The sequence below is a fragment of the Phaethon aethereus genome (assembly GCF_964289735.1).
Source record: "Phaethon aethereus genome assembly, chromosome: 37".
NCBI lineage: Eukaryota > Metazoa > Chordata > Aves > Phaethontiformes > Phaethontidae > Phaethon > Phaethon aethereus.
In genome coordinates, this window is record NC_138613.1 from 312,934 (window position 1) to 337,364 (window position 24,431).

The 24,431-nt window shown below is 59.1% G+C and overlaps 3 protein-coding genes across 3 annotated transcripts; all 3 read left to right on the top strand.

Moving 5' to 3' along the window:
- Window positions 1-396: 396 nt before the first annotated feature.
- On the top strand, window positions 397-6,591 carry CAPN1 (calpain 1; the record flags this gene model as incomplete). Its single annotated transcript, XM_082012415.1, has 21 exons — window positions 397-663; window positions 883-952; window positions 1,193-1,311; window positions 1,899-2,032; window positions 2,140-2,308; window positions 2,439-2,522; window positions 2,596-2,681; window positions 2,762-2,836; window positions 2,963-3,123; window positions 3,232-3,410; window positions 3,486-3,497; window positions 3,645-3,856; window positions 3,934-3,973; window positions 4,048-4,113; window positions 4,193-4,250; window positions 4,396-4,460; window positions 4,619-4,687; window positions 4,786-4,864; window positions 4,979-5,095; window positions 6,210-6,268; window positions 6,363-6,591. 21 exons carry the CDS (start codon window positions 397-399, stop codon window positions 6,387-6,389), a joined length of 2,148 nt encoding a protein of 715 aa, XP_081868541.1. The 3' UTR covers window positions 6,390-6,591.
- Window positions 6,592-7,793: 1,202 nt separating this feature from the next.
- On the top strand, window positions 7,794-15,214 carry POLA2 (DNA polymerase alpha 2, accessory subunit; the record flags this gene model as incomplete). The annotated part of the gene is made up of 18 exons (XM_082012416.1): window positions 7,794-7,887; window positions 8,557-8,684; window positions 8,800-8,885; window positions 9,091-9,145; window positions 9,284-9,390; window positions 9,470-9,663; window positions 9,779-9,867; window positions 9,972-10,127; window positions 10,261-10,323; window positions 10,429-10,471; window positions 10,599-10,717; window positions 11,252-11,290; window positions 11,577-11,650; window positions 12,350-12,458; window positions 13,647-13,753; window positions 14,050-14,109; window positions 14,476-14,602; window positions 14,801-15,214. 18 exons carry the CDS (start codon window positions 7,794-7,796, stop codon window positions 14,945-14,947), a joined length of 1,797 nt encoding a protein of 598 aa, XP_081868542.1. The 3' UTR covers window positions 14,948-15,214.
- A 6,681-nt stretch (window positions 15,215-21,895) lies between these two features.
- Window positions 21,896-23,508, top strand: CDC42EP2 (CDC42 effector protein 2). The gene has a single exon (XM_082012393.1). It carries the CDS (start codon window positions 22,382-22,384, stop codon window positions 23,090-23,092), a length of 711 nt encoding a protein of 236 aa, XP_081868519.1. The 5' UTR covers window positions 21,896-22,381; the 3' UTR covers window positions 23,093-23,508.
- Window positions 23,509-24,431: the final 923 nt, after the last annotated feature.

Genomic DNA, 24,431 nt, shown 5'->3' on the forward strand with positions numbered 1-24,431 from the left:
CCCCAAATCCCCCCAAACCCCCAAAATCCCCAAATCCCCCCAATATCCCCCCCAAAATCCCCAAACCCCCCCAAAACGCCCAGCAGGGTTGGGGTACTGCCCCCAACCGCCCCCCCCATTCCCTTTCAGGCCGAGCCCCCTGCAAACGAGGCTGCGCTAATTACTCATCATTACGTTCCCCGCTAACGAGAGCCGCGTTTAAATGCGCTCGTTATCTCCCCCCGATTTAATTAAGGGGGTGCGCCAGGTGCTCCCCGGCTTCGTCCCGCCGCCAGGGAGAGCGTAGCCGTCGCGGCCCGCCGTCGCGGCACCGAGGGGGGAAAAGGAGACGGAAACCCCGCTTTTAACGCGCGTTTTCTTTCCCGTTTTCCTCATTTCCCGTGTTTCCCCCCCAGGATGGCGGAGGAGCCGATCGTGCCGGTGTACTGCACCGGCGTTTCGGCGCAGGTGCAACGCCAACGGGCGAAGGCGTTGGGGCTGGGCCGGCACGAGAACGCGGTGCGGTACCTGGGACAGGACTACGGGCGATTGGTGGAGGAATGCCGGCGTTCCGGCACGCTCTTCCGCGACCAAACCTTCCCGCCGGCGCCCGCGTCCCTCGGATTCCGCGAGCTGGGCCCCGGCACTGCCAAAACTCACGGCGTCCAATGGAAGAGGCCGACGGTGAGCCGGGGCGTTAACGATGCGGGCGCTAATTAACGGCGTCGGGAGCCGGCTTGCCGGTCGCGTTTTGATTCCCTCGGCGTAACGGTCGTCGTTAGCGCGGCGAGCTCTTCCCCGGCAGCGGCGCTGAGGAAGAACGCGGCAGTGTCCAAATTTGGGGTGATTTGGGTGAATTTTGGTGATGAATGGGGGGCGTTTCCCCTCCCTCTCGCCCCGCAGGAGCTGTGTCCGCGCCCGCAGTTCATCGTGGACGGGGCCACGCGCACCGACATCTGCCAGGGAGCGCTGGGTAGGGAGCGCCGACGCTTCGCTTTGCCTGATTTTCTATTTTTTTGCCTCAAAGCGGAGATTTTTGGGGACGGTTTCGCCGTTGCCGCCGGCGGCTTCGGCGCTCTCGCCGGCGGGTCGTGGCGGAGCCCGCCGCGGCTTCCCCCTAAACGCCTGCGGAGCGTAAAAGAAACCCTGGGTGGTGAGTGACCGGAAAATTGCGTTTTTCGCCCCAAAACTGAGAGGAAACGGGTGCCCGCAGGTGACTGCTGGCTGCTGGCGGCCATCGCCTCCCTCACGCTCAACGAGACCATCCTTCACCGCGTGGTGCCGCACGGGCAGAGCTTCCAGCACGGCTACGCCGGCATCTTCCACTTCCAGGTGAGGTGCTTAAACCACTGCTCCCCAATTTTGGGGCTCCCCCCCACCATTTTGGGGCTCCCCCCCACCGTTTTGGGGCTCCCCTCCACCATTTTGGATCACCCCTCCCCCGTTTTGGGGCTCGCCTCCCCCATTTTGGAGCTCCCCCCACCATTTTGGGGCTCCTCTCCCCTGTTTTGGGGCTCCCCCCACCGTTTTGGGGCTCCCCCCACCGTTTTGGGGCTCCCCTCCTCCATTTTGGGGCTCCCCCCCACCGTTTTGGGGCTCCTCTCCCCCATTTTGGGGCTCCCCCCACCATTTTTGGGCTCCTCTCCCCCATTTTGGGGCTCCCCCCACCATTTTGCCAGCAATTCGGGCGCTCCCCGCCACAAAACGGCCGCCGGGTTCATCTCCCGCCGGGGCGATGCCGAACTTTCCGCCGCCGTTTCCCTAACGAACCCGTCCTGGCGGGGAATACGCGCTTTGGGACCCAAAAAACGAGCGTTTTCTCCCCCGAAATGCCGCTCCCTGAATAAAAAAAGAGGGGAAAAAAAAAAAAAAAAAAAGGGTGGGTGTAGCCTTCGGCCTCGCCGCCTCTTCCCCCTCAGATCTGGCAATTCGGCGAGTGGCTGGACGTGGTGGTGGACGACTACTTGCCCACCAAAGACGGCAAGCTGCTCTTCGTCCACTCCGCCGAGGGCACCGAGTTCTGGAGCGCCTTGCTGGAGAAAGCCTACGCCAAGTCCGTCCTCGCCCGCTTCCCTCCTCTTCCTCCTCCTCCTTTTGGGGCGAAAAACCCCCCGAAACGCCAAAAAGACGCCCGTCAGCTCTTCCCTGGCGCCCAAGCAGGGTGAACGGCTGCTACGAGGCGCTGGCGGGCGGCAGCACCTCGGAGGGTTTCGAGGACTTCACCGGCGGCGTGACGGAGTGGTACGACCTGCGCAAGCCCCCCGCCGACCTCTACCGGATCGTCCTCAAGGCGCTGGAACGCGGCTCCCTGCTCGGCTGCTCCATCGACGTGAGGAGCCTTTTTGGGTTCAAAAACCGCCGTTTGGGGAGTCTTTCGCCCGACCGTTTGGAATACGGGTGCCGGCCGTTGACGCGGCGGCGCCGGCCGTTGACGCGGCCGCCGTCGCGTTTCCTCGCAGATAACGAGCGCCTTCGACATGGAGGCGGTGACGTTCAAGAAGCTGGTGAAGGGCCACGCGTACTCGGTGACGGGGGCCGAGCAGGTGAGAGGCGCCGCGTTTTTGGGGAGAAAAACGGCGCTTTTCGGGCGGCGGGCCCTGACGGCGCCCTTCGCAGATCGACTACCGCGGGCAGTCCCTGGGCCTGATCCGCGTGCGCAATCCCTGGGGAGAAGTGGAATGGACGGGACCCTGGAGCGACGGGTGAGGCCCGCGGGGCTTCGTTAGCGGGCGTTAACGAGGCGGCTGGGCCCCCGGGGCTGAGATCCGTCCGCCACCCGCAGCTCGTCCGAGTGGAACGCGGTGGAGCCGGCGCTGAGGCAGCAGCTGATGGTGAAAATGGAGGACGGTGAATTTTGGTAAGCGCAAAGGGATCAAAAATTTAAAAAAAAGCCCCACCAAAACCCCCTTTTCCCAGCCGTTTTGCACCAGGAAAAAGAGGGGAATCATCCGCTCCCGACCGCCGGCGCTTCCTCTTCCCCCAGGATGTCCTTCCGGGATTTCCTCCGGGAATTCACCCGCCTGGAGATCTGCAACCTCACCCCCGACGCGCTCCAATCCCGCAAATTCCGCAAGTGGAACACGCGGCTCTACGACGGGACGTGGCGGCGCGGCAGCACGGCCGGCGGCTGTAGGAACTACCCCGGTAGGCGCCGCCGGCGGGGAAGTTCTGCCACAAAAACGCTGGGTTTTGGCATCGAGTTACCTTTTTTTTTTACCTTCTTCTTTTTTGCCCTTTTTTGCCTTTTTTCAGCCACTTTCTGGATAAACCCCCAGTTCAAGATCCAGCTGGAGGAGGTGGACGACGACGGGGACGAGGACGGTCGGCGCGAGCCCGGCTGCAGCTTCCTGCTGGCGCTGATGCAGAAGCACCGGCGCCGCGAGCGCCGTTACGGCAAGGACATGGAGACCATCGGGTTCGCCGTCTACGAGGTAACGGCGTCGCCCGGCGTCGCCCGGCGTCCCCCGGCGCCGCCGCGCACCCTCACTTCTCTCCTCTCCCCGCAGGTTCCTCCCGAGGTGGGTACAACTCGGCGGCGGCGATACCGCCACCGCTTCCGCGCCGGCAGGTGGTTTTGGGGTTATTCGGGGTGTTTTTTGGTGGGTGTTTTTGGCGGTTTTGGGGGTTGGGTTGGGTTTTTTTTCACTCTAACCCGGTCCCGGCAGCACGTGGGGAAATCCGGCGTCCACCTGAAGCGGGATTTCTTCCTGGCCAACGCCTCGCGCGCCCGCTCCGAGCAGTTCATCAACCTGCGGGAGGTGAGCACGCGGTTCCGGCTGCCGCCGGGGGAGTACATCGTGGTGCCCTCCACCTTCGAGCCCAACAAGGAGGGAGACTTCGTCCTCCGCGTCTTCTCCGAGAAGAAAGCCGGCACCGAGTAAGAGAGGCCTCGTTAGCGCTAACGAGCCCTTCGGCGGCTCTCGAGGTCGAGCTCGCCCTTATTTATCTCCGCAGGGAAATGGATGACAAGATCCAGGCGACGCTGCCGGATGAGGTGAGGGCGGCGGGCGACGCCGCGGGGCGCCGAGGCCTCGCCGTTTTTGCCGAACCGGCCGTTTTTGCCCTCAGAAAGTGCTCTCCGAAAGCCAGATCGATGACAACTTCAAGCAACTCTTCAAGCAGCTGGCGGGCGCGGTAAGAGGGGGGTTACCGGCACCGGTGCCGCCGCCGGCGGGTGACGGCTGCCGGAGGACACCGCCGCTTCTCCCCGCAGGACATGGAGATCAGCGTCGCGGAGCTTCAGACCATCCTCAACCGGATCATCGGCAAGCGTGAGTTCGCTTAAAAAACCCAAACAAACACCAAAACCAAACCGAACACCCCCCCCCCCGAACCAAACCCGGCTCGCGGTGAATTCGGTGAGTTGCCGCTCGAGCTCGTTAAGGCAAATAACGATAACGACCCGATTCCCCGCAGATAAAGATCTCCGGACCAAAGGCTTCAGCACCGAGTCCTGCCGCAGCATGGTCAACCTCATGGACGTATCCTCCCGCGCCGGATTTGTGGGGGGCGACACCCCGCCCCCCTCTTGCCCCCCTTTTATTTTTTTTTTGGTTTTGGGGTGTTACGCCCCGATTTCTCCCCTCCCTGCCCCCCGGCTGCCCCCCAGCTTTCCTTAACCCCCCCTCCTGCCCCATAGAAAGACGGCAACGGCAAGCTGGGGCTGGTGGAGTTCAACGTCCTGTGGAACAGGATCCGCAACTACTTGGTGGGTCCCAAACGGGGGGTTTTGGGGTGCGGGGGGGGGGTTGGGGTCTCCCCCCCGAGGGGTGACCCCCTTTTTTGGGGGGGGGGGTTGGCTCGCAGGCCGTCTTCCGCAAGTTCGACCTGGACAAGTCGGGGAGCATGAGCGCCTACGAGATGCGGATGGCGCTGGAGGCGGCGGGTGAGCGCCCGGCTCCCGGCAATTAACCCCGAGCCTCGTTAGCGCCGCCCCCCGCCCCGCCTCAGCTGCCGTTTTTGGGGGGGTTTGGGTTTTTTTTTTTTTTCCCCGAAAAAGGCTATAAATTGAACAAAAAGCTGCACGAGCTGATCATCACCCGCTACGCGGAGCCCGACCTGGCCATCGACTTCGACAACTTCGTCTGCTGCCTCGTGCGCCTGGAGACCATGTTCCGTGAGTGACGCTTCCCCCCGCAAAAAAACACTCGTTTTGGCCAAGCCTGCCGCTTTTCCCCCATAATTTCACAGGAAAAATGGGGAAAAATTGATTTAAAGTCGGGTTTTCCCTCCCTCCCCCAATTTTCTCATCCAATTCTGTGGAAAAGGTTGGATAAAAGCCCGCAGAAGTTCAGGGCAAAGATGGAAAAGCCGGCAGCGGGGAAAAGCACACAAAAGAGCAGGATTTAAGGGGAAAAGTTGGAAAATACCCTTTTTTTTTTTTTTTTTAAATCCTGTTTTCCAGTTTTTTCCCATTAAACCCTGCTGCCTTTTTTGCACTTTTTAACAGGAAAGTGTGTTTTTTTCCAACGTTTCACCGTAAGCCATGCTGGGTTTTCCAACTTTTCCCCTGAAATCCTGCTTTTTATGGCACTTCTTTTGTTAAATTCTGCAGTTTTCCCCTTAACTCCTGTCAGGTTTTTCCAGTTTTTCCCCAAATTGAACTTTTCCACGGAACTAAACAGGAAAAGTTGGAGAAAAACCCACAGGCTCTAACAGGAAAAGTGGGTTTTTTCCCTGATTTTCCCTCTTAAATTCTGGGGGTTTTCTCACTTTTCCCCTTAAGTCCTGTTTTTCCTCAAGTTTCCCCCTTAAATCCTGCCCCATTTTTCCAACTTCTTCCCTTAAATCCTGCTGCTTTTCCCCAATTTTTCCCTTCAACCCTGCCCCGTTTTTCCAGCTTCTTCCCTTAAATCCTGCCCCATTTTTCCTCATTTTCCCCCTTAAATCCTGCCATGTTTTTCCAACTTCTTCCCTTAAATCCTGCTGCTTTTCCCCAATTTTTCCCTTCAACCCTGCCCCGTTTTTCCAACTTCTTCCCTTAAATCCTGCCCCATTTTTCCTCACTTTTCCCCTTCAACCCTGCCGCTTTTTCCACCCGTTTCCTTCAAATCCTGCTCAGGTCATTCTCATTTTTCCCCTTCAACCCTGCCCCGTTTTCCTCATTTTTCCCCTTAAATCCTGCTGCTTGTCCCCAATTTTCCCCAATTTTCCGCTTCAACCCTGCCCCGTTTTCCCCATTTTTCCCCTCGACCCCCGCTGGCGCTTGACCTCCCCCCTCCTCGCCGCAGGCTTTTTCCAGGCGCTGGACGCGGACCGCGACGGCGTCGTCACCTTCGACCTGCTGCAGGTACCCGCGGGGCGGCGGGGGGCTGCGCCCGCCCTGCGCCTTCCTCACCCCCCTCCTCCTCCTCCTCCTCCTCCTCCTCCTCCTCCTCCCGCAGTGGCTCCAGCTCACCATGTTCGCCTGAGCCGGCCCCCACGTGCCTTCGCCGCCGGAGAACCGCGCTGCCTTTTCCCTTTTTTGGGGCTTTTTGGGGCTTTTTCCGCGGCGGGAAGGGCCTGGCGGCCGAGGAAAGGCCCCTCCGCTCGCCTCTCGCGGGGCTCTTTTGGGGGGAATCGCACGGTTTTTGTGCCTCTCCCCGCCGAAGGAGCCCCGCTCCGGCCGCCTCTCGCTTCCGCGCTGTCCCCCGGCGCCTCGGCTGGGGCTCCGCCGCCTCCCGGCCGCCCTGACGGCGCGTTTTTAATGGCGTAAAAACGACATTAAACCCACAAACTCAGCGCGAAAAAGAACCGACGCGGCGACGCTTCGCTAAAACCGAAGCTCCTCTCCCCCCGCCGGCGGCTCCGGGGCCCTGGGGACGCGGCGGGCGTCCGGGCGGATCCCGAGGGAAACGCCCGTCGCGGCGGGAGCCGGGAGAGGGGCTGAGGCGGCTGCGGCCGCCGGCGGGTGAGGAGGTGCCGGGGGACCCTGCCCGGGATCGGAGTGGGTTCCGTTGGGCATCGGGCTGGATCCCATCAGGGATCTGGGTGGGTTCCATCGGGGATTGGGCTGGATCCTGTCGGGAATGGGGCTGGATCCCATCAGGGATTGGGGGGGTGGTTCTGTCAGGGATCAGGCTCAATCCCATTAGGGATCAGGGAGGGGGGTGGGGTAGTATCAGTTGGGGATCAGGCTGGATCCTGTCGGGGATCACGCTGGATCCCATTGAGGATCAGGCTGGATCCCGTCAAGGATTGGGCTGGATCCCTTTGGGGATCTGGGTGGGTTCTGTCGGGGATCACGGCAGATCCTGCCGGGGGTCTGAGTGGGTTCTGCCAGGGATTAAGGTGGATCCTGCCGGGGTCTGGGTGGGTTCTGCCGGCGATCACGGCAGATCCCGCCGGGAATGGGTGGGTTCTGTCGGTGATCAGGGTGGGTTCTGTCGGTGATCAGGCTGGATCCCGTCGGGGATCAGGCTGGATCCCGCCGGCAGTCACGGCGGATCCCGCCGGGGTCTGGGTGGGTTCTGTCGGCGATCAGGGCGGATCCCATCGGGGATCAGGCTGGATCCCGCCGGATCCCGCCGGGGTCTGGGCGGGCCCCGCGGGTCGTTCCCCGGTGGCGCCGCGAGGAAACCCCGGGAGGGCGGGAAAATTCCCGCCATCCCCTCCCCCCCGTGGGCGGAGCAGTTAGAGGGGGTGTGCGTCGGCCACGCCCCCTCCCCTCTCGTCCCTCTCCTGTTGACCTGTTGATCCTCTACATCTGCATAGCCCCGCCCCCTTCCGGCGCGGCCCCGCCTCACCCCCCCCATAAGGCGCGGCCCCGCCCCGTTCCGGCCCCGCTGCCGTCAAGCGCGGCGCTGTCGCGCTCGGGCGGGCTTTTCGGCCGGGCCATGGCGGGGCCGGAGCCGGTGTCGGCCGAGGCGGTGCTGCGGGAGCTGCGGCTCTTCGAGCTGCGCTGCCACGGGGACGGCGTCCCCGCCCGGCGTGAGGGCCCCGGCGCGGCGCGGCCGGGGGCTGGGGGTGTCGGGGGGGCGGTTGAGGGGGTGTCGGGGGGTCTGAGGGTGTCGGAGGGCGGTTGAGGGGGTGTCGGGGGGTCTGGGGATGTCAGGGGGGCGGTTGAGGGGGTGTCGGGGGGTCTGGGGGTGTCGGGGGGGCGGTTGAGGGGGTGTCGGGGGGTCTGGGGGTGTCGGAGGGCGGTTGAGGGGGTGTCGGGGGGTCTGGGGGTGTCGGGGGGGCGGTTGAGGGGGTGTTGGGGGGTCTGAGGTGTCAGGGAGAGCGATTATGGGGATATCGGGGGTCTGGGGGTGTCGGGGGGGTTCTGGGGGGTCAGGGGGGTCTGGGGGTGTCAGGGAGGGCAGTTATGGGGATATCGGGGGGCTGGGGGTGTCGGGGAGGGCGGTTATGGGGATATTGGGGGGCCGGGGGTGTCAGAGGGCTGTTTGGGGGTGCAGGGGAGGTGTTGGGGGGCTCCGGGGGGGTGTTGGGGACCGCGGGGGGTGACCCCAGGGGTCACGACCCGGGGAGCTGCCAGGTTTTGGGGGCAGGAGGGTCCCGGGGGCTGGGGGGGGGTGTCAGGAGACGGGGAGAGCGCAGCGGGGGCGGGGGGGATCCCCGGGGGGGTCCCCAGCCCCGTTAACCCCTCCCTGCCCGCAGTGGTGGAGCTGTGCCTGACCCACGGGCTGGGCCCGGTGGCGCTGGCTAACGAGCTGTTGGCCTTCGTCACCAGCAAAGACCTCGGCACCGAGCTCTCGGCCGACGGCCTCGACGCCTTCGAGCACGAGGTGAGGGGAGGGGTCCCCCCATAGCCCCCCGCCCCCAAAACCCCCGGGAGAAGTCGGGGGGGGGACGGGGACACGCAGGGGCTCACCCTTCCTCCTCCTCCTCCTCCTCCTCCAGGTCCTGGCCAAGCGGGGCGGCCGGGCGGCCCGGCGGGGGGGCGGCCGCTGCGGTGGTCTCCACGACGTCCGCTCCCTGCAGGAGCTGTATCCCGCGGGTTTGGGGGCGAGTCCTAAAAACGACACCCCCCCCCCCAAAAAAACGGGGGGTTACGGGGAGGGGGCCGCATCCCCTTAACCCCTGCGAGGCCTCGGTAGCGCCGGTTAAGGAGAGGAATTCGTGGCCGAGGGGGGTGCTGGTGGGGGTCGCCCCAAAAAGAGGGGTCTGGGGTGCTCCTTAACGAGCCGGCAGCCTTGACGAGGAAGATGAGGAGGAGCTGCTGGACGCCTACGCCACGCCGTCCAAGGTGGGCGCCAGCCCCTTAAAACCCGCCCCCAAATTTCCCGTTTTTTGCCCCGAAACCCCCTCGCCCCAAAAGTCCCTTTTGGTTTTTTTTTCTTTAACGTGTTTTTAATTTTTTTTTTTTTTTTTTTTTACCTCCTAGAATTCCCAAAAACGCAGCAATTCCACCCCGGAAAACCCCCGGCCCAAGCGGACCCTCTCCTCCCGCAGCCCTTACGCGCTCTTCTCTCCCAACAGCTTCTCCCCGAGGTAAACCGTCGCGGCGGGACCGTCGTGCTGGCGCCGGTGCCGGCCGGTTGTCACCGTCACCCCCTTTTTCTCCCCGCAGCGTCACTCCCTCCCAAAAATACGCGGCGCGCGGCAGCCGGGGGGAGGTGGTGGCCTCGTTCGGCTCCGTCCAGGGTCCCTCTTGGAGCGGCCGCGGCGGTCGCGGTTGTACCCCGAAACTTTACGGTTCCCCGGAAGAAAATCTGACCAAAAGCTACAAATTCATGTTCCAGAAAGCGCTCGACGTCCGGGAAGGTGACGCCGAGAGCGCGGAGGGGCTCGGGGAGGCGACCCTTCACCCCGGTTTAGCGGTGACCCCGTTTTCGGGGGGCGTTTTGGGGTGCGGACACCGCCTGTGCTCCCTCCCTAGTGTTGTCCTGGAGGATCGAGGAGCTCGGCGACGCGCTGAAGAGCCGCCATCGCCTGGAGGACTTCGCCTCCGTCTCGCTGCCGGCGCAGGTGAAGACCCCGGCTCTCACCCCGACGCCCCGCTCCCAAACCGCATCTTTTACCATTTTGAGGGGTTTTTTGGGGGTTTGCTTTTTTTTTTGGGGGGGGCGTAGGAACCGGTGACGGTGTTGGGCCAGATCGGCTGCGACAGCAACGGGAAGCTCAACGCCAAATCGGCGGTGCTGGAGGGCGACCGGGCGCGCTCCGCGGGCAGACGAGTCCCCCTCGATCTCTCGGAGCTGAAGGAATATTCCCTCTTTCCCGGGCAGGTGCGGCTGCGGGGATTTTGGGGCGCGGGGTTGAAACGCCCCGATTTCCCTCCCCCCAAAATATATTTTTTTTTGAGGTGGTGTTTTGGGTTTTTTTTGAGCCTTTCGACACCGTTTTGTCACCCACCTTTAGATCGTGGCGCTGGAGGGGACCAACAGCACCGGGAGGAAGATGGTGGTCTCGAAGCTCTACGAGGTGGCGGTGACGGCGTGGCGGTGACGGCGTCCCGCCGGACGGGTTCGAAGCTGGTTTTTGGGATAAAAAACGAGGGTTTTGAGGTAATTTATGGTTTATCCGCAGGGCGTGCCCCTTCCCTTCCACACGCCGACAGAGCCGGCGCCAGGTGAGCCCCGACGCTTTCCCGGCCGCTGCGGTTTAAAGCCGGGATGCGTCAAACCTCCCCCCCGGACCACGGAAAGGACCCGGATCCCCGCTTTTTCACCCCAAAACCTCTCCCCGCGGCCCCACAGAGCAGAGGATGGTGCTGGTGGCCTGCGGGCCCTACACCACCTCCGACAGCATCGCCTACGACCCGCTCGCCGACCTCGTCGAGGTGATCGCCCGCGACCGCCCTGACGTCTGCGTCCTGGTGAGGGGCCGCGGCGGGGACGGGGTCGCCCGGTTTTATTAGATAAACCCATTATTTATGTTAATTAAAGCGATTATACGTTCTAAGACGAGAAGCCGCGGCGTAAAAACGCGTTTTCGGTTTCCAAACCTTGAGAACGGGCTTAAAAAAACGGCGCCGAGGAGAGAGACGGCTCAGGCGTAACCCCAAAACACCCGGTTTTCGCCCGAAAGTGACAAAACGCCCATTTTTTTCACTCTAAATTGACAAAACGCCCTTTTTTTTTCCCCCCCGAAGTGACAAAAAAGCCCCGTTTTAAGAGGAACTCGCGCTCTTTGAGCCTGGCTGCGCGCTCGGAAAGGATGCGCTGCTTTTTACCAGTTTGCCCCGACCGCTTTGGGGGTCCAGGATAAAATTTGAGCTTAATTAAGAAACATAATTAAAAAAACCTTTTTCTGGGCGGTTTAGCGGTTTTCACGTGGCTCCCGGCGTTGGCCCCGGTGGGGGGGGTCCCCGCTTGTGATTTTTCTCTGATTTTTCACCGTTTCTTCGCAGTTTGGGCCGTTTCTGGATGCCAAGCACGAGCAAGTGGAGGTGAGGGAGAATTTGGGGCGCCCCGGGGTCCCCCCTTCGGCTTCATCCCTGGGGGTGGGGGGCTCAGCAGGGCACCCCCCAGCTCGGAGCCCGCGTCAGACGGGGGCGATTTTTCTTTTCTTCCCCCCCCCAAAATACTCCTCCATCCGCGTGGGCTTGGGGTCGACGGATCCGCGGTGCCGGACTCGGGGAGCGCGAAGAAGCCGGGGAAGGTGGGGGGGAGTTGTGCAGACCCCCCGAAAAAGAGGGAATCGTGCAAATCCCGTTGTTTTCCCTCAATCCGTAGAACTGCCAGCTCCTGGGGTCCTTCACCGAGGTCTTCAAGCTCTGCCTGAAAACGATAATCGAAGGGACGAGAAGGTGGGGACGGCGACCGCGTGACGATATTCCGGTTTCCACAAGCAGTTTTTTTTTCTTTTTGCCCAAAATCTCCTCTTTTGACACCAAACGGGAGCCAGACGGGGCGTTTCCACGGATTCCCGCCGGGCAAACAGGCGGCGGAGGTGGCGAGGGGGGGGAAAAAATCGTTAGATTTCGGTTGAAAAACTCGTAACGGGCTCCGAAACGGATTTGAGTCGCGGTTGCCTGCTGCCAGGCGTGATTTACAGCTGAATCCTGGCTTTTCCCCCCCTCAAAAAAAAAAAATCCGAGGAGAAAGGCGCCGGGAGCGGTTGGCGGCATTTTTTTCTTCTCCCCCCTCTGCGGTGTCGTCCCGAAACCCCTCTCCCGCAACAGCTGAGCGGCTTTTGGGGGAATTTCGGCAAATTTTGGCTCCTCCCGCTGTCACAGTGCCCCAAAACGGGCTATTTTTCAGGGCATCCGGCTGTATTTTCCACGTAAAGCGCCGGGTTTAGGTGCCAAAATGTTCCCGTTGATTCATCACCTGGGTTTTCCCTGGGTTTTTTTTTTTATTCCGACAGTTTTCCGCTCATCGTCGCTCCTTAATCCCCCGGTTTTTCCCTCTTTTTCTCGTCGCGCCGCCTCTCGCCTCATCCCTGTCCCCTAATCACCTGGTTTTTCCCTCTTTTTTTTTTTTTTTTAAATCCTGTTTTCCGCCAGCGCCGGCTCTCAGCTCGTCATCGTTCCCTCGGCGCGGGACGTCCACCACGACTACGTCTACCCGCAGCCGCCGTTCCTCTACCCCGAGCTGTCGAAGGACGACAAACCGGTAACGAAGCCTCGATCGCCAATTCGGGGTTTTGGGGGTTTTTTTACCCCAAAGAAGCCAAAAAACCTGGAATTTTCCAGGAGAACAAAAACAAGTTGCCAAAGTTTGAGGTGAAATTCCCACTTTTTAAATCTTGGGCTTTTGGGGTTTTTTTTCCCCCAGAATCTTTTTTTTAATCCAGCAGCGATTTTTCCTCCTTCCCCCCAAAAAAATATGCATCATTTTTGGGAGCAAATACCAGTAAAACCACAACTTGCGGGGAGGGGGGAGAAGGGATTTGGGAACGAGAATCCGTCGGTCCCTGCGCCTCGCTCGTTAGATCACGGTGTCCCCCGGGACGCCTAACGGACAAACGGGGAATTAAACGCAGCGAGCTGATGTCATCGCCGGAAAAGCAGCTTCTGCTGCTGCTGGGGGGGGCGTGCGCGGGGGTTTTGGGGCACGTTGGGGGGGTTTGGGGGGGGTTTAGGGCAGATTTGGGGTGTTTGAGGAAAGCCCAGCGTGATGGCAGCGGTTTGGCACGGGTTTGGGGCGTTTTAGCACTGGTTTGGGGCGTTTTAGGAATGCTGAGCATGTTGGGGGGCATTTTGGGGCAGGTTTGGGGTGTTTTAGCGTGGGTTTGGGGCGTATTAACGCAGGTTTGGGGCATTTAAGGAATGCTGAGCGCGTTTGGGGCGTTTTAGGGCGGGTTTGGGGCGTTTTAGGGCGGGTTTGGGGCGTTTTAGGGCGGGTTTGGGGCGTTTTAGGGCGGGTTTGGGGCGTTTAAGGAAAGCTGAGCATGTTGGGGGCATTTTGGGGCATTTTAGCTCCGGTTTGGGCCATTTAAGGAGTGCTGAATGTGTTGGGGGGCATTTTGGGGCGGGCTTGGGGTGTTTTAGCGTGGGTTTGGGGCATTTTAACACGGGTCTGAGACATTTAAGGAATACTGAGCGGTTTAGGGCAGGTTTGGGGCATTTAAGGAATGCTGAGCGTGTTTGGGGTGTTTTAGGGCGGGTTTGGGGCATTTTAGGGGGTTTGGGGCATTTAAGGAACGCTGAGCGCACTGGTGTCGTTTTGGGGCGGGTTTGGGGCGTTTTGGGGCGGGTTTGGGTGGGTTTGGGGTGTTTTGGGCTCTGTTTCACGCTGGCGACGGCAGGGTTGGCAAACCCCCAGCCCGACCCGGTGTCACCCTCTTCCCCTCCGCCGCAGCGCGTGCGCTTCGTGTCGGACCCCTGCACCCTGGACATCGACGGCGTCGTTTTCGGCCTGACCTCCACCGACGTCCTCTTCCACATGGGCGCCGAGGAGATCAGCAGGTGGGCGCCGGCGGGACGCGCGGATTCGGGAGCGCCGGCGGTCGCATCCAGCCCCGAAGCGGCAGGGTCTCCGGCGGGAACGGGGCTGCCGCCCCTCGGTTGTCTCCTCCGGCGGCTCCTTTCTCTCCCTTTGCATCTGGGGCGGCAGCGTTGTCCCCATCCCGCCGCCGTCAGGTCGTTAATTAGGCTGCGTGCCTAATTAATCGGCACAGACTGCGACCTTTGTGGTGTTTTTTGGGTTTTTTTTTTCCTTTTTTCCCTCCCTTAACCGTTTTACAGCTCGTTTTCTCTTGCAGCTCATCCGGGATCTCGGACAGGTTCACGCGAATCCTCAAGCACATCCTGACGCAGAGGAGGTGAGGAGGCTACGAACACCCGGTTGAACCCAAAAAGGGCTTTTTTGTGGCCAAACGAAGGAAATCCTGTACTTTTCTCACTCTCTTCCCCTTTAAAGTCTATTTTTTTAACCTAAAAAACATCCTTTTGGGGTTTGATAACCCTTTAATACCAGGATGCAGAGGGTGTTAGCGCTGCAAGTCCTCCGGACCGGCGCGCGTCAGCTGCTCAGAGACAGCAGATACCTGGCAACACCAAAAAAAAAAAAACCCCAGCAAAACCAACTCTTTCTACCCCAAATCTACTGGTTGTGTCGGAGGCTTGTCGCTACAGGCGAAGGCGGTTGTTCCGGGCTGTGGTAACCCCTTTTCCCGCCCCTCGGGCAGTTACTACCCGCTGTATCCCCCCTCGGAGGAGCTGAACGTCGACTACGAGAGCTGCTACAGCTACGCCTCGTTACCTGTCACCCCGGACGTCCTCGTCACCCCCTCGGAGCTGCGGTACTTCGTGAAGGTGGGGCGGTGCGCGCGCCCCTGCTGAAAAAGCCGCCCAAAAACCCACCTCTTCGGGCAAAACCCGGCTTCCGGCGCGAACAAAGCGCGGCCTCGCGCGCGGCGGCGGCGTTCCGGGCGGCTGTAGGCATCCGGATCGACCGTAGCCGGGTGGTCGCGGTTGTCCGGCTGCGTCACCGTCGCTCTCGTGTTCCCGCAGGAGGTGTTGGGTTGCGTCTGCGTCAATCCCGGCCGGCTGACGAAGGGCCAGGTCGGGGGTACCTACGGCCGACTGTACGTACAGCGGGAGGACGTCGAAGGCGAGCGGAAGAGTCCGTGTGTCGCCGCTCAAGTCGTTAAAATTTAAATTTCTCTAACGGAGATTTATTTCTTTGAGCCTTTTTCCACCTAAAACTTAATTTCTTCACAGAAACAAATGAGTGTTAAAATACACTTTGAAAAAAAAAACAAAACAAACCCCAAAACCAGCCGAAACGCGTGCGTTTGTTCCCGTCGTCGACCCTGGGCCGCGCCCCAACGCGGTGGGACATTGTTTGCAGACGGCGGGCGGAGACCTCACCCTAATAACCGCTAATTAATGGATTAACGATAAGCGCGAGGCGCAGGAAGGCGATTTTTGTAGCGGGTTTTTACAGGCGTGGTTTCGGACGCCCGGGATTAGCAGCGACGCGGGGTGATTTTCGGGGTGTGGATGGGCGATTTGGGGTCGCTCGTTAGCTGGAGCGGGAGGATGTGCTCGTTAAGTAAATGAAGACAATCATCCAGCTGGATTTATTGGCAGAAAAGGGGAATCCGGGTGCGGAAAGGGGAATCTTGGCGGGTGGGGGGACCGAAATCGTCTGCCGGGGTACCGGTGTCCTGGATTCACCTCCTGGGTGATGTCATTTGCGCCGAGCTTCGTTGTTATGGGAATCGGAGTTTAATTAGTCCGAAAGCGATTCATTAACCGGTGCCCAGGGGCCTGTAAAGGTGGAAAAAAGGTAAATCCGATGTGAAAAAGGGAAGGAGTTTTCATACCCCTCCCCGCCGCGGGGTCGTTACAACCTCGTCAGCCGGCGCGCGCCTCCCTTCGTTAATTTTCCACTTAATTACCTGCCTGGCCTTATTACCGGCTCCCTCCGGAGCGGCGTGTTTATCTTCTCTCGCCCTTTAAATCCCGTGTGGGCGTTAGAGCATATTTAGGGGAAAACCAGGAGAAAACGGGGCCAGGGGAGGGAGATCCTCTTGCGGTTTCTGTGTGGACCCCGGCCGGCCAGGATTTGCCAGAAAAGCTCCGTTTTCTCCCCAAACAGCCGTGCTGAAGAGGCTGGGCAGCGTTGGGGTCTTCTCCACCGTCGCGTCTCAGCCTCGGCTGCTCCTCTCATCCTTTGCTGGTTTTTAGCGCTTCTCACCCCAAATAAAATGTTGGTTTTTTTCCCCAACGTGGGTAAAAGATAAAAAAGCTGCTTGCTTTTTTTTTTCTCCTGCTTTTTTTCCGGATTTCCGGCTTTTCTTCCACCTGCTGCAGGAGGAGGGGAGCAAAAACCCCATTTTTCTCCTCGTTTTTGGCTTTGAGGCTCCTCATCCAGCCTCGGTTTCCCTCAGAAAAACGCCAGGTTTGGTTCAAACAAGCGGGACGCGCTGGGCGCCGCGGGGCGGAATTGGGGGGGGGGGTGTCGATTCAAGCGCAGCAGCCGGCGTCTCCTTCGCCCCTTAATTAGCTGCTCCTCGAGGACGAGGCTAATTTGGGATTTAAACGAGTGCAGGCTCCCGGCACGGAGCCACTTTCACGCCGCCGTGTCGTTTCGGAGACGGGGGGTGGCCCATGCCATGAATTAGGAGTTGTCCAAGGATTTTTTGGGGTGGGAATCCCCCGCTTCCCTCCGGAACCGGCGGGAATTTTTCCACTTCTATTTTTATTTCCCCAGGGATATTTTTTTCTTTTTTTCCCTGACCGAGAACCGCGGATGCCGGCGTCTTTCCGCGGGGAAATCGAGGCACGACGGCGCTTCCCGCTCTGCCGAGGGAAAGGCGAAGCCGCTCCGGCTCTTCGTCCCGGTGAGAAGCGAACGCTGTCGCTCCCTGTTTCGGGAAGAAAAAGGGGGAGCCGGGGAAAAAAGGAAGCCCCCCTTTGGGAAGAGAGGCCCCGTGCCGGGGTGGGGCTTTCCCGTTGGCTCGGAGCCGGCGGCGCCGACGCTCCGGCGTTGGGAGGAAGGGAACGGTCGCGGTTGGCTCCCGCTCGGCCGCCGGACCGGGAGGAAGACACGGTGAGCGTCGGCCGCCATCCCGGTTTTGCGTTCCGGTGAGGTTCTTTTTCCGCTCCCCCTCCCTGCCGCAAGCGTAAGGGTCTGGGGGACGCACGACACGGTGGTAAATGCGGGAGCCGGGGGTGGGGGGGGTGGAATTCGGCCTCTTTTTCCCGTCAGCTCACGGCACCGGCGCGCAAATCCCCGGGATGCCGAGGATGAGGTGGGGCGGGGGGGGTGAAAAAGAAACCGGTTTTGCGTCCCCGAGCCCCGGGTTAGAGGGAGGGGGAACGATTCCCTCCTTTTTTCCAAGGAAAGGAAAGGACCGGATTCCCTCCCGCCCCCTCCCCGGCTCCCCGCAGCGACTGCTGAATCGCAGCCCCCAGCTGCGCCGTTTCCAACTGCCCCCGGCTTAAATTAGCCGACGGGTCCCCGAAATAGACGGATGAGGGAGGCCGGATCCGGCTCTCCGGCATTTTCCAGGGGGGGATTTTTCAGTTCAAACAGGGATTTATGGGGTGGGGGGTGGGGATGTTTGTTTTTTTAAGGAGTTGCCTGGCGAGCCGGAGCAAACTCCGACCCCATCCCGGGGAAAGAGGAGCGACCTGTGCCCTCATCCCACCCCGAATGCTTCGCCGTGATCTCCACTCAGGAATTCCCGGCGCTCCCGCCGGCACTCGGGTGGGGCTCGGCTGGGAGGAGCCACCCTAAAGGGTTTTTTTTCCTGGTTTTAAGGCTTTTTTTGCCTGTTTTTCCCCCTCCCTTTTCCTTCTCGGCTTCGGCTTGTCACCGCTGCAGCCGGGGGAAACTGAGGCACGGGACAGGCTCGGCTACGGTTGAGGCCGCCGCGTTTTCCTACCGTGCCTCATCCGCCAACGTTTCTCCTTGGATTTTCCTTGTCGGTGAAAATCCCCAATGTCGGTGAAAATCCCCAATGTCGGTGTTTTCCTGGTCCTGGGGGGAAAAAAAAACACAAAACAAAACAAAAACCAAACCAAAACCCACCAACCCAACGGCGTTTGATGACGCGGGCGGCCTGCGCTGCCGTGCGCGCTGTGCTGTGGCGAACCTCGGCACGGAGACGTCGCCGGCAGCTCTTGCCGATCCGCCGCGCGCCCCTTATCCAGATTCGGCGCCGGATGCTCAAGGCTTTGCCGGCAACATCACCGCGACCCCGCAGAGAAAAATTAATTCCCTGGTTTCACCGATCTCGGAGAAATTCTTCCCCACGGATCGACGCTCCCACCCCACCAGCTACGGCCTTTGGCAGCGCTCCGAAACATCCCTATTCCCTAAAAAAATTCCCTAATCCCCATCCCGAAGGGCCGCTGCTCCCCCAAGGGTCACTTTTCCGCACCCCGACGCTCCTCCGGCTCAGGGGCCACGGGAAAAGGGGGTGTGCTTCCATCTCCCCCGCAACTATTCCCTCCATGGGGAAAAAAAAAAGTGGGCGAAATCTCTCCCCAGGTGCAAATCTTTAGGCGAGGATTTTCTCTGGGCACCGATAAAAGCCCCAAAAAGCCCCAAAAAGAGGAAGGATGGGAGGAAGCGGCTTCGTTTTCGGCGGCGGTTGCGCGCTCGCTCGATTTTCCGCGCCTTCAAGCTGGAAAATGAGTTTAAGCCCCCGTCGCTTAATCGCTATTTTTGCAGGATCTTGATAAAATAGTTTACGGAGACGCCGGGACGGGAAAGTCGCTGCTCTGCGAGTAACCGGGGGGCTGAGGACGTGCTGGGTCTTCGTGTAACGAAGCGTAAATTGTTAAAAGTGGGGTAAAAGAAACAAGTTTTTGTGTAGCAAAGCATAAAACACTGAAAGCGGGCGGAAAGGAAACACATCTTCGTGTAGAGACTCTAAATTGCTGAAAACAGGCAGGAAAAGAAACAAATTTTCAGGGGTTGAAGCCGAAGTTGCTGAAAATGGGGCAAAAAAACCCAAAATGAATGTGTCCCCGAAGCCTAAATTGCTGAAAACAAGCAGAAAAGGAAGAAATTTTCATGTAGTGAGGTATAAATTGCCGGAAACGGGCAGCAAGGAACCAAATTTCTGTGTAGTGAAGCCTAAATTCCTGAAAACGGATGAAAAAGGAGCAAAGTTTTCACGTAGCGAAGCCTACATGTCTGAAAAAGAGGCCAAAAGGAAACAAAATTGTCACAAACCGAAGACTAAGTTTCTGAAAACAGGCGGAAAAGAAACAAGATTTCGTGTACCAAAGCCTGAATGGATGAAAACGGGACAAAAAAAGCCCCAAATTTTACTCCCTGGGGAATGAAAAAGCTAAATCGGGTGAGCATCCCGGAGGCGGACGCCGGCCGAGATGCTGGGGGGGGATATTAAATCTCGTCCTCGGGTTTTCGGCTGATTTCTTAACGAGGAGAAGCCAAAACGAAGCCTAACGAGGCGGGGGGGTTGAGTTGAAGACCTCAGCTCTTCCCCAAAGCCCCCTCCCGCTTTTATCCTGCGACAAAACACCCGATTTCCCCTGTTTCTCTCTTTCCCGGCAGCCCCGCGTCTCCGTTTCGCGGGCCACCTGGATTATTTCTCGGATTCTTTTTAACGAGGTTTCAGCCAGGGTACTGTCACGAAACGCTAATTAGCGACAGCCCGGCGAGTCGCCGCCGCCGCCGAACCGCAGCGCCTAACGGGGCACAGCTCGTCACGCAGCGCTGATCGGCGAGCGAAGCGCTTTGGGTTCAAGCCTTCGACCGCCGGGGATGCGCCCGCCGCAGCTCGGCCGACGGCGAGGGGACCCCGCGCCGGCGAAAACACGCGTAAATAAGTTATTGAGGGTTTTATTGTGGGTTTGCTCCTCTTCTAACCTGTCTTCCCACCCGTGTTGCATCACCGCCGCAGGGAATCAGGCTTCCGAGCAGGTTTACTTGGCCGTCGGCACTGGAAAACGCCGGAAAAAGGGATTTTAAGGATTTCTCTGATCCAAAAAAACCCTATTCGCTGTATTTTGGGGCCTGCTGACAGCACCGGCGGCAAATAATCTTTTTTTTTTCAGGGCGTTTTTTTTTTCCTCTCGCTGAGCACGAAGGGGAAGGACGCTACCCTGAACTTTCCCAGCGTTCACCCGGCCCCGGGAGCTCGCTCCGGCGATCACGGGCAGCCTTTGTCCCGGCGCGGTGCCGGGTCTTCGGCCGGGGAAAAATTGGGGTGAGGGAGAGCGATTTCTGCTCGGTGCCGGTGGAAGACGTTCGAACCAAAACCCGGGTGTTGTCCTTTCGGCTCCCCGTCACCCCACGGCCTAACCTGAAAACTTTAAATATTTCCGCGCGTCGAGAGGGGCTTTTTCCTACAAACCCACTCTTTTTTTAAAACCATTTCAGGGTTTTTTTGCAGCTAACCCACGGCGCTCTGCGGTCGCCCAGCGCGGCGCAAGGGGTGGCTCGCGGCGGTGCATCTGGCAGGGGTTTTGGCGAGCACCGGCGCTCCCCCGAATCCAGATCTCCGTGAAGAAGCGCTTCTCTCATTCCCCGTCTCTCCGCGTCCGGCAGCGGCTCCGCCATCATCTTCTCACCCTCCCCTTCCCGGTGTCCTCGCGGCGCCTGTATTTCACGCGAGCGGCGCAGCCGCCGCCTCCACAGCCTGTCATTACGCCGCCCGCTTTAATCCACCCGGGATTAACGAAGACGAATTCTGCACCGTCAGGATTTTTTTTTCCCTGGCCAGAGCCACCGGGAACGGGATTACCGGCTACCGCGTTCCTCCCAGAGCCGCGTTCCTGATGCCGACGGCACCGCCGACACCTCATCCGCCCTTCGTTTCGGGCTGTTTGGGGTGATCTTCTGCCGCTCCGGCTCTTCTCCCCCCCGGCTGCTGTCAACCGAACGTGACCTCAGGAGCGTCCCCGGCCGTAGCGGCGCGTACGTGGGTCTCTGTTCGCAGGCGGGGAGACGTAACGGCGTTTCTCGGCGCCAGGGAGAGAGCACGGGGCGGGGGGGGAATAAAGTGAGCGGCGTAGACAGGATGAGACCGCAGACGCAGTTGCGGCAGCGCTTTAACGATGACGACGGTGCATGGGGTGGTTGGAGCTGAACGTGGGATTCTCCATCCCTCCGCGTACTATTTTTATACTTTTAATACAAAAGTTAAAGGGCAGCGGTCAGGTGTGGTTCAGGGAAGGGGCAGGACGATCCAGCAGCGCTCCACAGTCTCAGTGGGACGGCGCCGCCGCGAATCCCCGGCGCTCGGGATCCCGAAGAGCCGCCGCCCGCTGACGGACGCGGCGTTCAACGCCGCCGGGCGCATGGCTCCTGCCGCAACCGAACCCTCAGCCCTCGGGGAGGTCACCCAGCTCGATTCGTCGGCCGCAGACTGGTTTTCGCCGGCTCTTTGGCACCAGCTGGGGCGGGTTTCGGACAGAAAGCGCCTGACGTGGTTGCCGGGGCTGCGAAACACAGGGGGAACGACTGTTTTTCCCAGCAGCCAGCCGGGCTTTGAGCTGTTCGTCGGTGGCGGCTGACGGAAAACCACAACCGGGGAATCGCTCGTGACCTCTAGGCAGGACGGTTCAGGGGTCGATTTGAGGAGCAGAGCTCGGCCGCGGTGGTTTCACCAGTGGTTTCACCGCCGGCTCTCGCTTTCCAGGTGCGGCTGTACCGGGAGGGGTGTGACAAAGGGCGTAAAACGGGCTGGAAGCTGTTACGGGTGGTTGTTTTAGCCGCTTTGTACTTGCAGGCGACGGCAGATGGGGTATGGTTTTATAGAAACACGGCGAGATGGGATTGATTTTTTCCCAGAAAATAAGCCATAAAAGCTAAAGCTCCAGACTTTTCCACTTGCTGATTTTAAAAAGTGACGCTCCGGTGGCCTGACACCTGTTTCATCCCTTTTTCTGTCCCAGCGAGGCGTCTCCCCAGGCTGTACGTAACGTATTGTCGCAAAAAACGCCCATTTTCGCCTTGTTCCTCCCCGCAGCTGAAAAATCACACCTAGAACTGAAGGCGTGAACTGTCACGGTTGGATGAACACGCCTAAAACGGGGGAAAAAAACCAATTTCCTTCCCTCTCCTGCCTTAATCTCTATTATTTTTCATTTTAGCTTGTTGCTGGGTGGGGCTGGATTCCGCCTGGCAAAGGGGAGAGGGAACTGAAATGACAACATCTCCTCTTTTGGGCTAGAAAAGCTGCTTTCCAACGCTGTGCTCTCCCAACCTTTAACTCCGGACCCCGACTCCCTCTACAAAAACGCAAATCTTGGATTTCCAGCTCTAACCCTGTTCCTGATTTCTTTTTTTTTTTTCCTCCCACTCAAAACAAATCTTGAGGAGAGGCCCCGAGCGCCTGGATTTAATTACCTGAGTTGTTCTGTTATCAATAACGCAGCCAATGAACTTTAGATAGAGAAACCGAGAGCGTCTGGAATTAATTTCCTGGGACGTGTCGACGTTGAGGATCTCCGTCCTACGTGTTACGACTTGCTTTTAAGCATTTTTTTTTTCCTTTTTATTTTTTTTGATTTTGCAGAATATTTTTAAAGCCGGCGTTGCTGAGCTCTAGGAAGACGACCATCTCTTGAGTTGGCGCGGAAGAGCTTTTGCTCCTCGGCACGATGTCCACCAAGGTGCCGATCTACCTGAAGAGGGGCAGCAGGAAGGGGAAGAAAGAGAAGCTCCGCGACATCCTCTCCTCCGACATGATCAGCCCGCCCCTGGGGGACTTCAGGCATACGATTCACATCGGTAGTGGCGGGGAAAGCGACATGTTTGGGGACATCTCCTTCCTCCAGGGCAAGTTTCACCTCCTCCCCAGGACCGCAGGCAGCCTTGACTCCGACAAGGACAGCCCCGACGCGGTGCCGTTCGAGTTTTCCAGGACGGCCACCATCTCCGGCCACGAGCAGCCGTCTTTGGAGACTTCATCTCCCCTCCTCAAAAACGCCATTTCCTTACCCGTCATCGGGGGGCCGCAGGCGTTGACGCTGCCCTCGGCGCAAGCTCCACCGAAACCGCCGCGGTTGCACCTCGATGACAAAGCTCCGCCGGCGCGAGGCTGGGAAGCCGGAGAGGATGACGAGAGCAGGAACGCCGCCCCGCTGCCGCATCCCTGCGCCTCGCGTTTCGCCGCCCCAACGAACGGCTTTGCCGAGGAGAGGGGCAACGCCGAGCCGCCCTTCCTCTCCCACGCCGGCTCCCTCCTCTCCCTCCACGTGGATTTGGGGCCGTCCATTTTGGAGGACGTCCTGCAAGTGATGGAGAAACACCACGCAGAGAGAGTGGGCGGATCTATACAGGATTCGGGCAGGCAGGAAATCTTGACGTGAACACGGACTCAAGGTAAAGACGTTGAGAAATGGATTATTATTCTTTTTGGGGTGTTTTGGTGTGTTTTGTTTTTTTTTTTTTCCCCAAGCGGCTCTTAAATTACAGCCGAAACTTGCAAGTTTGATTCCACGCGCCTTCCCCAGCCGGGGCGCTGACAAGCGATGCGTTGTTTTCCCTCTCGCAGAGCCCGTCGCGCAAACGGGATGTGAGCGTTTATCCTCGGCGCCGCTCCCCGTGGACCTCTGGCTATTCCCTCAGCCTGGGGAGAAAAAAAACCCCAACCAACCACCCTACGAAGCCAAGAGGAAACGGGCAGCGCTCGCTGCCGGATTACATCGCCGCTTGCCCGTATCGACTTCACCTTTAGCGACAGACCGAACCGTAGGACTGCGCTGACCGGTAGAAAAAGAGACACTGTGCCGTTACAAATGTTTGTTGTACCGGACGGGGCGAAACAGCGACGGTTGAATTCCCAAGTGTCTCGGTCGGGAGTTTTTGGGTTTCAGGGCGGGGGGGTTCCCTTCCTTGAAGAGGGGTTGCGGTCTGTACTCAGTCGAGGCAAAGCTGTTGGCCAAGCCCCCGAATCATCAAGGTGATGTCAAATGTCGGCCTTCGACGCGATTTAATTGTTTAAAGATTCCACAAATCGGTAAATCTAGCGGTTATGGAGCAAAAGGCTCTGTCGGGCTTTAACGTTGTGCCATCCCTAAGGAGAAGCTAAAAGCTCTCTGCGGAGAAGCTAAAAAAACCCCTCTCGGGCCGTATTTTGGCAACTAAATCCATGGCCGGAGCTTGGGGTTGGAATTTAAAGTTGTAAATAAGATGTAAAAAAAAAAAGCAAAAAAAATATATTAAGTGAAGAGTGAGTGACCACCCGGCCGGATTCCTGCGCGGTGGGGTGAAATTCATTCTCCCGAAAAGACGCCGTCTCCATCAATCACAGATTGTTTGGATGGACGGAGGAACGAGGGGCTGAAACGCTTCAGCGCGCAGAAAGGAACGCGAATCCCTTCTGCTTTTCAAAAAATAATTAAAAAAAAAAAATTGCTGGAAATGCCAATTCTGCTGACGTCGGGGTGAAAGACCTTAACGCTCGGCTGCGAGGGCTTTCATTCTCTTTCCCGATCTCCGAATCGAGGACGAGAGGAGCTGTTGGACTCAGTAGCGGTGTAAAAGCAAGCGGCACCTCGTTTCCTAGATGCCGTCATTAATTAACTGCATAATTTTTAACCGTTTCTGGTAGTTTTAGCCCAGAATGAGGCTGGGTATGTCCCCCCGTAAGGAATTAAGGAACATCTTGAAGAGCACACTGACTTTTTGCTGGCTTGCCGGAGCCCG